The following is a 13,098-nucleotide window of genomic DNA, read 5'->3' as shown; positions in this document are numbered from 1 at the left end:
ACATTAAATTTTATTTATTTTCAGATAAACAATATAATTCCACATAACATATTTGCCGAAAATAGTCTGAAACAGTATTAAATAATAAATCATGGAGCATGCCGATTATTCAAAAGTATTTTCAGAATCTGTTAAAGTAAGTCAATTGTTTTTGTGTCAAATATTCAATCAGCCCAAAGATTATATTTTTATTAATTGCAATTTTTAAACACTTGCAGATTATAGACGAGTGCTTTACTAGATACGATTTAAACGAAATATTCGTAGCTTTCAACGGTGGCAAAGACTGTACGGTGCTTCTGGACATAATTGTAAACACGTTATCCGCATCGAAGCGAGATTTAAAGTCACTGTCTGTAGTTTATATCCAACCGGACAATCCGTTTGCCGAACTCGAAGATTTCATATTCAACATTAAAGACCAATACGGTATAAATTTAACAGTTGTACCCGGCAATATTAAGCTAGCCCTGGAAAATACATTAAAAGTAAACGAAGACATCAAAGCGTGCCTAATGGGAACTCGAAGATCAGATCCTCACAGCGAACACCTTAATTTCTTTCATGTATGTGTGTAATTTTTTTTATTAATGTTTTAGCTGACAAATGACAATATATCGTTTGCTGTTTAACCGTTTGCCCGCGGCCGTCTTCTATGGAAGCTTTGCGCGACAAGTCTGTAGCGCGGTTGTCTTCCATAGAATTTCTTAACTTTGCACGGGATTTTGAGCCTTATATGCGCCCATTTCAACTGTTTTAAGGTTCAAAATTGGTTGAATATTTTATTTTATTTTACAAAATCAATTAATCAATCACACTCGGCTAACAGATTGCTCCAAAGCGACGAGTGTGCTAAAAAGATTAAGAAGTACAAAAGGAAAAAATACAAGTTAAATAAACAAATATACGAATTAAATAAGGAAAAGATAACTAAATAAAACATGAAATCATAATTAAAAACACTAACTCAACCTTTCTAAATGGTCGCGACCTCCATAACTTAGGAAGTGGTGCAGAGAATGAAGAGAGACGTGACAAATGTCAATGGCACCATCCAGTGAATTTAAGAAACGGAGGCCGCGAGGAATGGGAGAATAACTAAATGCCACAGTTCTAGCCAAAGGAGTGTGAAAAAGGGGACGATGGCGGGTCCATATCACACTCTCTGGAGCATGAAGGCCCAACTCAGCCAGGATAGACGGACAGGAGATACAGCCTCTAAATATGGAAAACAAGAACTTGATGAGGGCAACACTCCTCCTGTGGTCAAGAGAACTGTAGCCGACCATACCCATGACGAATTTTGAAGGAAATAAGTCTGGGTAAATCCCATATTGCTCCTTATAAAGCAGTCTGAGAAATCGTCTTTGGACAAGTTCAAGCTTCACAGATAGAGACTTAGTGTAAGGACTCCAGATCATAGAGGCGTATTCCAAGACACTCCTAAATAGAGCATTGTACAGTAATCTCAAAACAGCGGGATTATGGTAGTGTAGAATTACGAAAGACAAACCCAAGCGAGTCGATATGAACTGAGAAATTTAGTTCACTCTGGAATGCAACCCCAAGATCAACAGTTGAATCGATCCAGTTCAATAAAAATTTACCAACAAGATATGGAAAGGTACGATCGGGGGTAGATCTGGATCTGGAGTAACACATAACCTTGCACTTGGAGACATTAAGAGGCAAACAGTTGGTTAACGACCAATCATGAAGAGCATTAAGATCATCTTGTAAAAGCTCACAAGAACGTTCAGAATCGACACTCAAATAGAGCTTTAAATCATCAGCGTATAGTGAGAAACGACAATTGACCAGTTTAATAAATTACAATTGACCAATATATTACTGAGGGTTGAATGCCATCTATTCAATTTGCTTTAAATGAATATATACCAGTCAAAATTAGTGGTTTTGTGGAACCATACTGAAACCTCGTTTATGTGACGTCACGTCTGTTGAACAATGGCGACGATACGTCTCAATTGTATGAAGAATGATTATTTGACAATTAAGCCAATACTACGAGATATATTATGTATTTTATTGTTTAAAATAATACTTTATGTGTTAATTAACATATCTGGTTACTTGAGTAAATATTAAAATCTGTATTTAAGGTCGAAAACTCAATTGCCAAATTCGCGAAAAAGGTGCCGCGTACAGTGCTTGTTCGCTATATTTATTGCCGCGGGCAAAGGGTTAATCCTAAATTGTCAGAATTACGAAAATTAATCAAATTTATTATGATCAAATTTTAAAAATAACAATGTGTAATGTTTAGATGACTGATCCCAGTTGGCCTCAAATAATGCGAGTCAGTCCAATATTGAATTGGTCTTATCGAGAAGTTTGGAGTTATTTGATAGACAAACAGGTGCCTTATTGCAAACTGTACGATTTAGGGTATGTTGAAAGTTTTTTCTTTATATATTATATATAAATTAAATGTTTTAAACGTGTTTTTTTTTTATTTTCAGGTATACTTCTCTCGGTAGTACGACAAATACAATACCCAATCCTGCGTTGAGAGTCGTGGATTCTTCGTCTGACACGATAACGTTTAAGCCGGCGTATTATTTGAAAGACGGTTCGTTAGAAAGAAATGGACGAGATATAAAATGATTTTAGTATATAAAAAATAGTTGAAATTCAATATGGAGATTTTGTATTTAGTTTAGTCACAAAAATTAGATCAATTAAAAATTGACTGATTGCGGGAAGGTTTACAAATCTTTATTATATATATATAAATGGAAAATCATTCCAAATTTTTACTTAAAATGGTGGTGTTTTGTTATAAATTCAGTCGTTCTTATAATTGATGAAATCAATTCGAATGAAAAGGACTCGTAGATATTATATGTATAAACACATGTTACTTATTTTTATTATAACAAGTATGAAAGACTGTAAAATTAAACTTTTATTAAAAAAAAATATTTATTATTTTAAAAAATGAACTTTACAAAATAAAATGTATTCAAGTACTATCTGGCAGTTTATGTTCGGTATCAATTCTGTCTTCGGGTTTAATGTGCTTCTTTAAAAACGCACGGAATGCGTCTACGTCTTCTTGGGAATCATCTATCATTATAACAAAACGAATTAATACACATAAATATAAATTGATACAAAACAAATGTCGCGTATTAAAATAACTTACCTGGAATTTTATTGACTTCTGTGCCTTCGTCATCGTCTGAACTCTCATTTCCTGGATGCCTCAAATAAATATCGCTCAACTCTCGACCTTCGGTCACAGCCGCAACCAAAGCCTCTTTAGAACTACTCGAATCGTCTTTATTTGTCACATCACTCTTTTCAGTTCTGCGTTTCTCCCATTCAACTTTATAATCCCTGTAGATAAAAATATTAACTTTATGTATAATACAAATTGGATTCAAGTAGATAGAACATGTGACGGGAGTAAAAAATGGACTCGTTAAGACATCTTTAATTTCAAAAACATTCCATAGGGCTTCCTAATACGAAATATGTAGCTACATATTAAACAAACTCATCTTGTATATGTAAGACCTAATCCATAGTCCCGACAATGTCGTTATAAAATCATTAAAATTATCCATAAATATAAATATCTTACAACATTGCTTATTGTAAGATATATTTAACCTTTTTAGGACAGAGCGTCGAGATCGAACGAGTGTCCCGAGTATTTTTAAATCAAAATACAGCTTTTCTCAATACAAATGGGTTCAATATATAACTTATTAATCATTTTATACATCAACATAAAAAAAGGTTTTGGTCGTATAGCATGTTTTTGACTGTTTTTGTATTAAAAAATAACGACAAGCATCAACACGCAAACGCACATAGGTAAGGCCAACAGGCGACTGCATGACTCAATAGCCACGCGCCAAAAGCGCTGAAAACAATAGCTTACGATAATATAGCCGTCCCTTTCTCTCGCATTGATTCATCGATCAACAAGAATATGCAAACGAACAGTCAAAAACATGACTTATCGCTACCGCCTTTAAATCCGATGCGGTGCAAACGATCGACAAGCGCCAGGCAGACTGAACCACAGATTAACGACACGTGTACCTTATGCGTGCGCACTACTCGCACTTACACTAAGCGAAATCTACCCAAAGTCCCGACATACACCTACCCTGTATACGTTCTGTGCTTCTGATACTGTAGTTCCGAATTTTGCCTTATTAAACTCGCCAGAAAGATCCGACTCAATTTTAATAGTTACATCTGTGCACATCGAAAGGTTACTCGTCATCTGATGTGCAATCTATCATTCGTGAAGTTGAGAATTGCGTTTAAAGCAGCCATCCAGTTAATCTGTGGTTTAGTCTATCTGGCGCTTGTCGATCGTTTGCACCAAACCCCTTTAAATCATAGTATACCCCACTTCGGTGAGGGAGGGTTCAGAAAGAAAACAGAAAAAGTACTCTGTTCATCCAATAAATAGAAACAGATCTTCTAATGGTCAGTTTCACACATTATATGTGAGTTTACGGCGACATGAAGACAAGTTTTTTAACTATTATCGTATGACCGTCAAAGCATCCGACTTATTGATTGAACATATTGTAAAAAAAATAATAAAAACCAATTGGACACAAAGAAAATGTTTTCAATTATATGTAATCTGCAATTGCGTACATGTCGCACACATCCGAGTCTGTCGTCGTGGAATTTGGGCTGGAAACGTCATTCCGAGTCGTATAGTCACGATTTGAGTTTGTAGGCGCCGGATGCCCTGATCCAGCTCCTACAAACTGGCTAAAATTATATCCTTGATGTGCAATCTCCAAACCAAGTGTCGCTTGGTTCATAGCTTGCAAGAATTGTAATTTGACTGCATGTTTTGACCGAATTGGCAACCTTTTCATGTCACTTAAAAACGACAACAAAAACAAACGGTCACAATCATCTTCGTCTGCGTTGGTTTTCTTATTCTTTAAAATAGTTAATAAGTTTTCCTCAAAGCTATTTTTTCGTTTAGTACCATGTGTATTTCTATTTTCATTCACACTCTGCGGTTCTGAAATTTTGCTCGGTCTTTCCCGTTTTTCGGTGTTTGGCAATAGAAATAAAAGTCTCTCGAAATATTCATATTGCTTTCTATTTTTGGCTGAATCTCCGCTTTTGTGTTTTTTTTGCTCTCTAAGTTCCCTGTTGAAGCAATCCTTCAAAGATTTCCACTTTGACATCATAAATTTTCCTAAAACAATTATCAAAATAATTAATAAAGCAAATAAATACTTTTTTTTCAGGTTCTTAGCTACAGGAAATTCGGTTAGATCTCTGGCATTTGAATATCGAGTTGGCGTTTCAACCATTTCTGAAATTGTGAACGAGACGTGCTGTGCTATTTGCGATAAAATGGTAAATGAGTGAACCTACTGAAGAAATATAGCTGAAAACTTCTTTCAAGACAGTAATTTTCCCAACTGCATTGGATGGGAAACACATAAGAATAGTAAAACCTACGAAAAGCGGTCTTTATATTACAATTATAAAAAGTTTTTTTCTATTGTATTGCTAGCCATGAAAATGTGTAGTTACCAATATATTCAATCAAAGATTCATCACTATTTACGAGAATACAACAAAACTCATTTAATATTCTGATATACCACACAAATATAAAGTTTGTAGCACGGCTGTCTTCCATAGAATTTCCGAACTTTGCACGGGATTTTGAGCCTTATATGCGCCTATTTCAACTGTTTTAAGGTTCAAAATTGGTTGAATATATTACTGAGAGTTGAATGCCATCTATTCAATTTGCTTAAAATGAATATATACCAGTCAAAATTAGTGGTTTTGTGGAACCATACTGAAACCTCGTTTATGTGACGTCACGTCTGTTGAACAATGGCGACGATACGTCTCAATTGTATGTAGAATGATTATTTGACAATTAAGCCAAAACTACGAGATATATTATATATTTTATTGTTTAAAATAATACCTTATGTGTTAATTAACATATCTGGTTACTTGAGTAAATATTAAAATCTGTATTTAAGGTCGAAAACTCGATTGCCAAATTCGCAAAAAGGTGCAGCGTACAGGGCTTGTTAGCTATATTTATTGCCGCGGGCAAAGGGTTAAGAAGATACTCCAGAAAAAACTCAAATGTGAAGAAGAGAATATTTAATTACAGATTGACAAGAGCTAGACGTTTCGTTGAGTGTGCCTTCGGTATATAGTTGCTAATAAATGGACAGTTTTTCATAGTGCAATACATTTACAGCCTGATTTGTTTACGGAAATTGAGAGGGCAGCGTGCATTTTATAGGTACACAATTTTGTAAGAAAAAATGATGGCAATATGATTAATGTTAATCAACCTAGTAATTGAAATATGTACATCATAGCTAGGGTTGTCAGGCGTCCCGATTAATCGGGATTGCCACCAGTTTTAAGTGCAGTGTCCCGAACAAACCTCTCGGGACGCCCAAATGTGCCGGTTTACTACTTTTTAAATTCCTACACAAGTTTTTTAACTCAACTATAAAAAAAAATTCGATGTCTGGTAAACACTGCATCAATGAACTATTCGTCTGTGTATTATACTTTCTGGAGAACTACGTGTAGAAGGGAGACAAAATCAATCATCAATTTATCTTGAATCGATAATTTTCTCACACTCGGAATGATTCATCACACGCAGACACCGTCAGAACAGAAAGACTAAAATATTTCTGTGATTTTGCTAATATTGAACATCAAAAACTGAAGAAAAAGCACCAAAATCCTCACAGTGAAGTCTATCTTTGGTTTCTTCATTGTAATTGTAGCGCTTTTCATTTACATATATTGAAAATAGAAGGAAAAACAATCAATTATAGATATGTATAATATTCTAAATAGTATCACTTCGATTGAAAATATACATATATACAAAGCTTACCTTTCTCATTTTTTTCTTTATTATTCAGATTGGACCAGTTTGAATACATAACTTCACCTACTTCTTCCCATAACTTCATTTTCATATCACGATTGCGATATCCTTTATTGCTCAAATCGTACAAAGCCGGTCTCTCTTCCAATGCAGAAATAAAAGCTTCAATGTCAAACATTCTTGAACGAAACAATACGTCAACTTCTGTCAGAACCTCAGACGACACTGAGGCTTAGTCCCTAGTCTGGACAATGTCGCTGCGACAAAGTCGCAGAAGTGTCGCTGTGCATACTAATGTCTAATATGGACTATATCGCCACTATGGACTAGGCCATAGGTACAAAATTGCAGTGACTAATACAAAATACACCGAGTCGTGAGTTGCACGACATTGTCGTGACGCGTGGTCTATTACTCACGATTTCTAATAAATAAATTATAAAAGTTAATGATATTTTCATTTAATATTATAGTGACATCTATCCTTAACCCAAATATATAATATAACCGCATTGGGTTGTCAAATAAATGTAGAAATGGACTTTAAGGTCGATCATTCGGATTCCATACAAAAAGTGACAGGTGAATGTGGCCATATCACACCAAATGTATACGCACACGAAAAGAAGTGGATTTCACATGTATTACAATGAGCCATAAGAGTCATTTTCCTGTAGATAAAATTGTAAACAAATAATGATTACACTAAGCAACAAAAAAAAGTTTTTTAAAAACATACCTCTTATATAATTTGTATATACAATTATTATTTTGAATAAAAACACCAATTTTTTTATTTTACTACCGCCATCTATGTATAAAATTAATGACTACCAACTGTCACCGAGATTAAAAATCTTCGGGCCTGAAATACTTCTTATACGATATTTTATCTCTATCGTAATGGCGGAGGCTCCATTTTCTTATATTGATGACCAAAATGAGCAATGTGGCAAAGTACATATGAAAACGATCGGATAAGAGGCAAACTTTTTCCTGAATTGTAATCGTCAGTTAAACGTAAAGGAGGTATGTAAAAATACAAAATTATATTTGATTAAATTAAATTAATTCCTGAAAGTCTGGGCAGTCATTAGCCCTCCCTCACCAAAGTGGGGTATGCAAGTGCCCCAATTTTTACGTTTTTCGTAATAATTATGTGGTTTTTAAAGCTATACACCCTATATTTCTTGTATTCCTAGAATGAACTACAATAAATTTATTTTAATAGATTTCGTATGATTTAGAAATGGGATACATCGTAAAAAATACATTTCTACGTTTCAAAGTATGATTTAAAGGCGGTAGCGATAAGTCATGTTTTTGACTGTTCGCTTGCATATTCTCGTTGATCGATGAATCAATGCGAGAGAGAGAGACAGCTATATTTTCGTAAGCTATTGTTTTCGTCGCTTTTGGCGCGTGGCTATTGAGTCATGCAGTCGCCTGTTGGCCTTACCTATGCGCGTTTGCGTGTTGATGCTTGCCGTTATTTTTTAATATAAAAACAGTCAAAAACATGCTATATGACTAAAACTTTTTTATGTTGATGTATAAAATGATTAATAAGATATATATTGAACCCATTTGTATTGAGAAAAGCTGTATTTTGATTAAAAACTACTGGGGTCTTACTCGACCCCGGTTCGGGACACTCGTTCGATCTCGACGCTCCGTCCTTCATAGGTTAGTATACTGGTGTGTGCGAGCAGGATGCAAGATACAAGTCATGTAACAATATATTGTAAATAACGGAGAAGTCCAGACGTGTCGAGACAATAGTAGCATAGCTCAATGACTAGCATACAATACTTTCAATTATGTGGTCACGCATTCTATCCTGTATGCTCCTGGCCAGACCTTGGACATGTGACTCCAAGGTCGATCGTTTCCTATCAGAGTTTTCCAATTTATCTGATTTCATTGAAACGGTTCCAACGAATAGGCAACCCTGTCCTAACCCTTTCGCGAAAATTGAATCATTCAGCATCTTGATTTTCGCCGATTAGAAAATGCTGCAAAATATTGTCCATAGATGTCTCTGTGGCCATAGATGTCGGGTTTAATATATAAGTGTTTAAATAATTCTTAATCTGCACACTCGTCACATTGTAGACGAGTGTGCATGATTGATTGAATAAATAAAAATAAAATATGTTGCAAATAAATAGTATTCTTGTAGGAACGTGGTACAACTTATACGACCCTGAATCGAGTTCGATGATATCATCTATTTCATATACAATTGCATCATCGCGTTCCTGTACGAGCATGCAGAGCCAACCTTGCCTGAAATATCTTCATTCACACAAGGGCAAAGATACAATTCGACTCGCTTCCATAGATATATAATACCATAGATACGCCTTCACGCTCTAAACCGGTCGCCCTTTTGGACCATGCACAATCAAAGCAGTGCATGGTCCAACTCTCAGTAGGTATTTAGCATCTAAGTAGGAAAGGTCGATTGCGGAGATCTTGTCGTCACTAAGTGAGGGGTGCGGGGGGTTTAACTAGCGGGAAAGTGGTCGTAGGGAAAAAACCTTTTTTTTCCCAACTTCCCCGCTAGTTAAACCCCCCGCACCCCTCAGTTAGTGACGACAAGATCTCCGACCAAAATCACGCGTCACGGCCCATCTATGTATTATATATCTATGCTCGCTCCATATTAACAATCGCGAGCCCAAGATAAGAACCCCAGAAGCATGATCTCATCACGCGACCGCACATCGAGCAACCTTGAGGCGCAGTTATACAAAGAATAACCTCGAGCCCATAGGAAACCCCGGAAGCATGATGACATCACTCAACCATATATATAATATTGTTACGTACACCGCCGAGTAATGCAATCGGATTAGACCGAGTAGCATCCCAGAGACTGTGTGACCGTTATAATAGGTTTCAAGGATTATCTCCAGACTAAGTACAAGTAGGCTAAACAATGGCCACCGAATTGGCTGCTATTGGTCCCTTCTCAGATGTGACCGATAGCGTGGGACTGAGTGTCGTGGGAATACATATCCAGGTACATGCCTAAACAATAGGGAAGTAACCGGACGTCGAAGATGCCCTCAACGACCTATCCATTATAAGGCGGTACTTCGGCGATATCAAGACATTCTGGACGGAGCACTGCCAGTGCGTGTATCTCCTTAATCAACAATAAATGCTGTGAAACGACCTTTTACTTGGTTCCTCCACCCACCCCTACGCAACAATATTATATATAAACCAGCCAGCACTTTCACTGAAGTCATTAACTAGCCCTCTTAGCTGTGAATACTCTGGACTTGTATATTGAACAAAAAATAAATAATCCTCTGTATTTAACCGAGTTTCCATATAGAGAATACGGTCAAAACATAACCTCCCGTCCTATACTCTTATTAACCGTTTGCCCACGGCCGTCTTCTATGGAAACTTTTTCGCGACAAGTCTGTAGCGCGGCTGTCTTCCATAGAATCTCTGAACTTTGCACGGGATTTTGAGCCTTATATGCGCCTATTTCAACTGTTTTAAGGTTCAAAATTGGTTGAATATATTACTGAGAGTTGAATGCCATCTATTCAATTTGCTTAAAATGAATATATACCAGTCAAAATTAGTGGTTTTGTGGAACCATACTGAAACCTCGTTTATGTGACGTCACGTCTGTTGAACAATGGCGACGATACGTCTCAATTGTATGAAGAATGATTATTTGACAATTAAGCCAAAACAACGAGATATATTATGTATTTTATTGTTTAAAATAATACTTTATGTGTTAATTAACATATCTGGTTACTTGAGTAAATATTAAAATCTGTATTTAAGGCCAAAAACTCAATTGCCAAATTCCCGAGAATGTACAGAGATAGTTCGCTATATTTATTGCCGCGGGCAAAAAGTTAAACACCTCTTTATCGAACAAAGCTCGATCATACAAATACATAAAATGAAGTATTACAAACCTTTCATATTCCTCTGCAGATTCGTTGACCAGTTTAAAGAACTCTTCCAAACCCTAAAATTGAAATTAAACATGCAATGAATATTTTTACCGCAATAAATGTATATTTCAATGATATGAAAATACGTACTTGACCGGTAAGAGCCGACACACCACAACACTTCAACCCCTGATAGAATTCATCAAGAGCGAGTGCCATTGATCTTGATAGATTACCTATGTACGATGAATCCGATTCACTTTCCAGAGCTTCTTGAAACGCTTCAAAGTCCTGCATCCACTCCAATGCGTACGTATGCTCAACGACATCAATCTTAAAACAAAAACATTATCAAAAGATCAAGCAAAACATTATGAAAACTCTCATATATATGTATGTATAATAAAAAAAGCATACTTTATTCATAACAATTATAAAGGGCAATCTCGACTTATATAAAATCGAACAAGCGTAGAGCATGTTAGACATGAACGTAGCGGGTGCGACACTTCTCACTGTGTCCATCACATAAACTATCACCGTAGGACGTGACGATGCCAATGTCTCCGTTATTATAACTCCTGATGCCGACCATGTAAACACTTCGATCTGACCTGTAATATACAAAATAGTAGATTTAACACAGTCCGATATAAATACAATATACAATATATATATAGAATTCATACCAGGTGTGTCTATGACGCAATATTTGTGTGTTTCACCAGCTTTTTCTATCAAACTTAAAACCTGTGCAAATTTAGTAGAGAATAAGTTCAACGATGTTACAATGCCTCCGTTCGGACCCAATCCGTATTGCTTCATCACTTCCTTATAGTTTATAGTATCTCTAATATCTATGGAAAACGATTAAGCATTCACATTCAGAACTAGCTGTTTTATTCGTATTATATTGTGCATTTGATGATTTCACTGTTCGACAAATGATGACTTTTGTTTTGGTTCAGAGACGAGATATGACTTTTTTTATAGATCTATGCCCAGTGAACACGAATCTGGTAATAAAATATGTTAATTGGCTCGAGATTCGGAGATATGTGTTTTTTTTAAATCGCGCGATTTTTCTATATCTTGGTGTTGTTCGGTCGATGTCTCAAAATATGTCAATTTTCTGTTCAAAATGAATATTGTAATCTATAGTTGGGTATTTTATCTTTCATTTGTAGTACTTTTCAGCTTTTAAATCTCTTCAAGTAGTCGTCCAGTTCAAATCAAAAGTCAAAAGTACGTATTTTCACTTGGGATTTTTTCCCACTGTTAATACTGTTTTATATTGATTATTTTCTATTGAAACATGTTTATTGGGATAGTGTTCTGGCCACACTATTTTTTATTTTCGTTTAAAAGGGTTAATTGGAAGTGTGCTGAAGTTTAATCTCATCGCTGAACCATTTTTCGTGTCGAACAGTATGTTACCTATATTAGCAGGATAAGGTACGTCTCGGCAGGCCGGATCTAAATTAATTAAATATGGAGTGTGTTCGTCATATTTGAAGGAACTCAATTTTTTCACAAAGGATGTTTTTCCAGCACCGGCCATTCCTAGAATATTTACATGTAATATAACCTCAAATGTTCAATGATGAAAATATCGTTTAAATTGCTTCTATGGCTGTTTCGAAACTACTACTATGCTAGTATTGTATTTATAAGGATTGAAACGATTCTCTTACCTAAAACTATCAAACATATCGGTTGTTTTAGTGGAGATTCTATATTTTTAGCGGCAATTTCGTCTATTTCCTCTTTGACGTCGTCTACGTCCATTGTGCTCATTTTATTGAGAAACAAGTTAATAATAATTGAATTTTGAACTCAGTTTTGAAGCTAAACGTCAACTACGCGCGAATGTTGATGTACATAACCTAAAACGTCAAACTGTCAAGCAAATGTATTTGGTCTATACCATATTTATGTACGTCCATCTGCTAATATAATTTTAGGTGAAATATGATACATTGTATCAGGGCTGTGGAGTTGCTTTAAAATTTACCGACTACGACTCCGACTTCATCTTATGATTGGACTTCGACTCCGACTCTAAGTCGAATGATTTTAGTAAGGTGGACTTTTTTGCCAACGTATAAGATTGTTAGTAATGTTGCGTAGGGGTGGGTGGAGGATCCAAGTAAAAGGCCAAAGTCGTGTCACAGCATTTATTGGTGATTAAGGAGATACACGCACTGGCAGTGCTCCGTCCAGAATGTCTTAATATGATCTTAGTACCTCCGTATAAAG

The 13,098-nt window shown here is 35.7% G+C and overlaps 3 protein-coding genes across 3 annotated transcripts; 1 reads left to right on the top strand and 2 right to left on the bottom strand.

Moving 5' to 3' along the window:
* The first annotated feature begins 91 nt into the window (after positions 1-91).
* Positions 92-2,628, top strand: Flad2 (Flavin adenine dinucleotide synthetase 2). Its single transcript, XM_077430176.1, has 4 exons — positions 92-136; positions 219-566; positions 2,288-2,409; positions 2,484-2,628. The coding sequence occupies exons 1-4, from the start codon at positions 92-94 to the stop codon at positions 2,626-2,628; spliced, it is 660 nt and encodes a 219-aa protein (XP_077286302.1).
* A 91-nt stretch (positions 2,629-2,719) lies between these two features.
* On the bottom strand, positions 2,720-12,767 carry LOC143923150 (GPN-loop GTPase 1). Its single transcript, XM_077446687.1, has 8 exons — positions 12,534-12,767; positions 12,277-12,402; positions 11,529-11,696; positions 11,257-11,453; positions 10,990-11,172; positions 10,861-10,913; positions 3,170-3,363; positions 2,720-3,090 (listed from the first exon to the last, which is right to left on the bottom strand). Exons 1-8 carry the CDS (start codon positions 12,634-12,636, stop codon positions 2,987-2,989), a joined length of 1,128 nt encoding a protein of 375 aa, XP_077302813.1. The 5' UTR covers positions 12,637-12,767; the 3' UTR covers positions 2,720-2,986.
* LOC143909198 (uncharacterized) lies at positions 4,626-7,305 on the bottom strand. Its single transcript, XM_077427103.1, has 2 exons — positions 6,911-7,305; positions 4,626-5,212 (listed from the first exon to the last, which is right to left on the bottom strand). The coding sequence occupies exons 1-2, from the start codon at positions 7,080-7,082 to the stop codon at positions 4,626-4,628; spliced, it is 759 nt and encodes a 252-aa protein (XP_077283229.1). The 5' UTR covers positions 7,083-7,305.
* Positions 12,768-13,098: the final 331 nt, after the last annotated feature.

Source organism: Arctopsyche grandis, chromosome 1 (assembly GCF_051622035.1).
Source record: "Arctopsyche grandis isolate Sample6627 chromosome 1, ASM5162203v2, whole genome shotgun sequence".
NCBI lineage: Eukaryota > Metazoa > Arthropoda > Insecta > Trichoptera > Hydropsychidae > Arctopsyche > Arctopsyche grandis.
This window is presented reverse-complemented; position numbering and strand designations above follow the sequence as displayed.

What these genes read in the sequence shown, in the direction of transcription:
- LOC143909198 (XM_077427103.1), bottom strand. Translation starts at nt 7,082, where the DNA reads ATGTTTGACATTGAAGCTTTTATTTCTGCATTGGAAGAGAGACCGGCT. An exon ending in TAAAGAAAAAAATGAGAAAG is followed by an intron (nt 5,213 to 6,910) that starts GTAAGCTTTGTA and finishes TAATTGTTTTAG; the next exon opens with GAAAATTTATGATGTCAAAG.
- LOC143923150 (XM_077446687.1), bottom strand. Translation starts at nt 12,636, where the DNA reads ATGAGCACAATGGACGTAGACGACGTCAAAGAGGAAATAGACGAAATT. An exon ending in TCTGCAGAGGAATATGAAAG is followed by an intron (nt 3,364 to 10,860) that starts GTTTGTAATACT and finishes TTTTATCTACAG; the next exon opens with GGATTATAAAGTTGAATGGG. An exon ending in AGAAGTCAATAAAATTCCAG is followed by an intron (nt 3,091 to 3,169) that starts GTAAGTTATTTT and finishes TTATAATGATAG; the next exon opens with ATGATTCCCAAGAAGACGTA.
- Flad2 (XM_077430176.1), top strand. Translation starts at nt 92, where the DNA reads ATGGAGCATGCCGATTATTCAAAAGTATTTTCAGAATCTGTTAAA. An exon ending in AACACCTTAATTTCTTTCAT is followed by an intron (nt 567 to 2,287) that starts GTATGTGTGTAA and finishes TGTAATGTTTAG; the next exon opens with ATGACTGATCCCAGTTGGCC. An exon ending in TGCAAACTGTACGATTTAGG is followed by an intron (nt 2,410 to 2,483) that starts GTATGTTGAAAG and finishes TTTTATTTTCAG; the next exon opens with GTATACTTCTCTCGGTAGTA.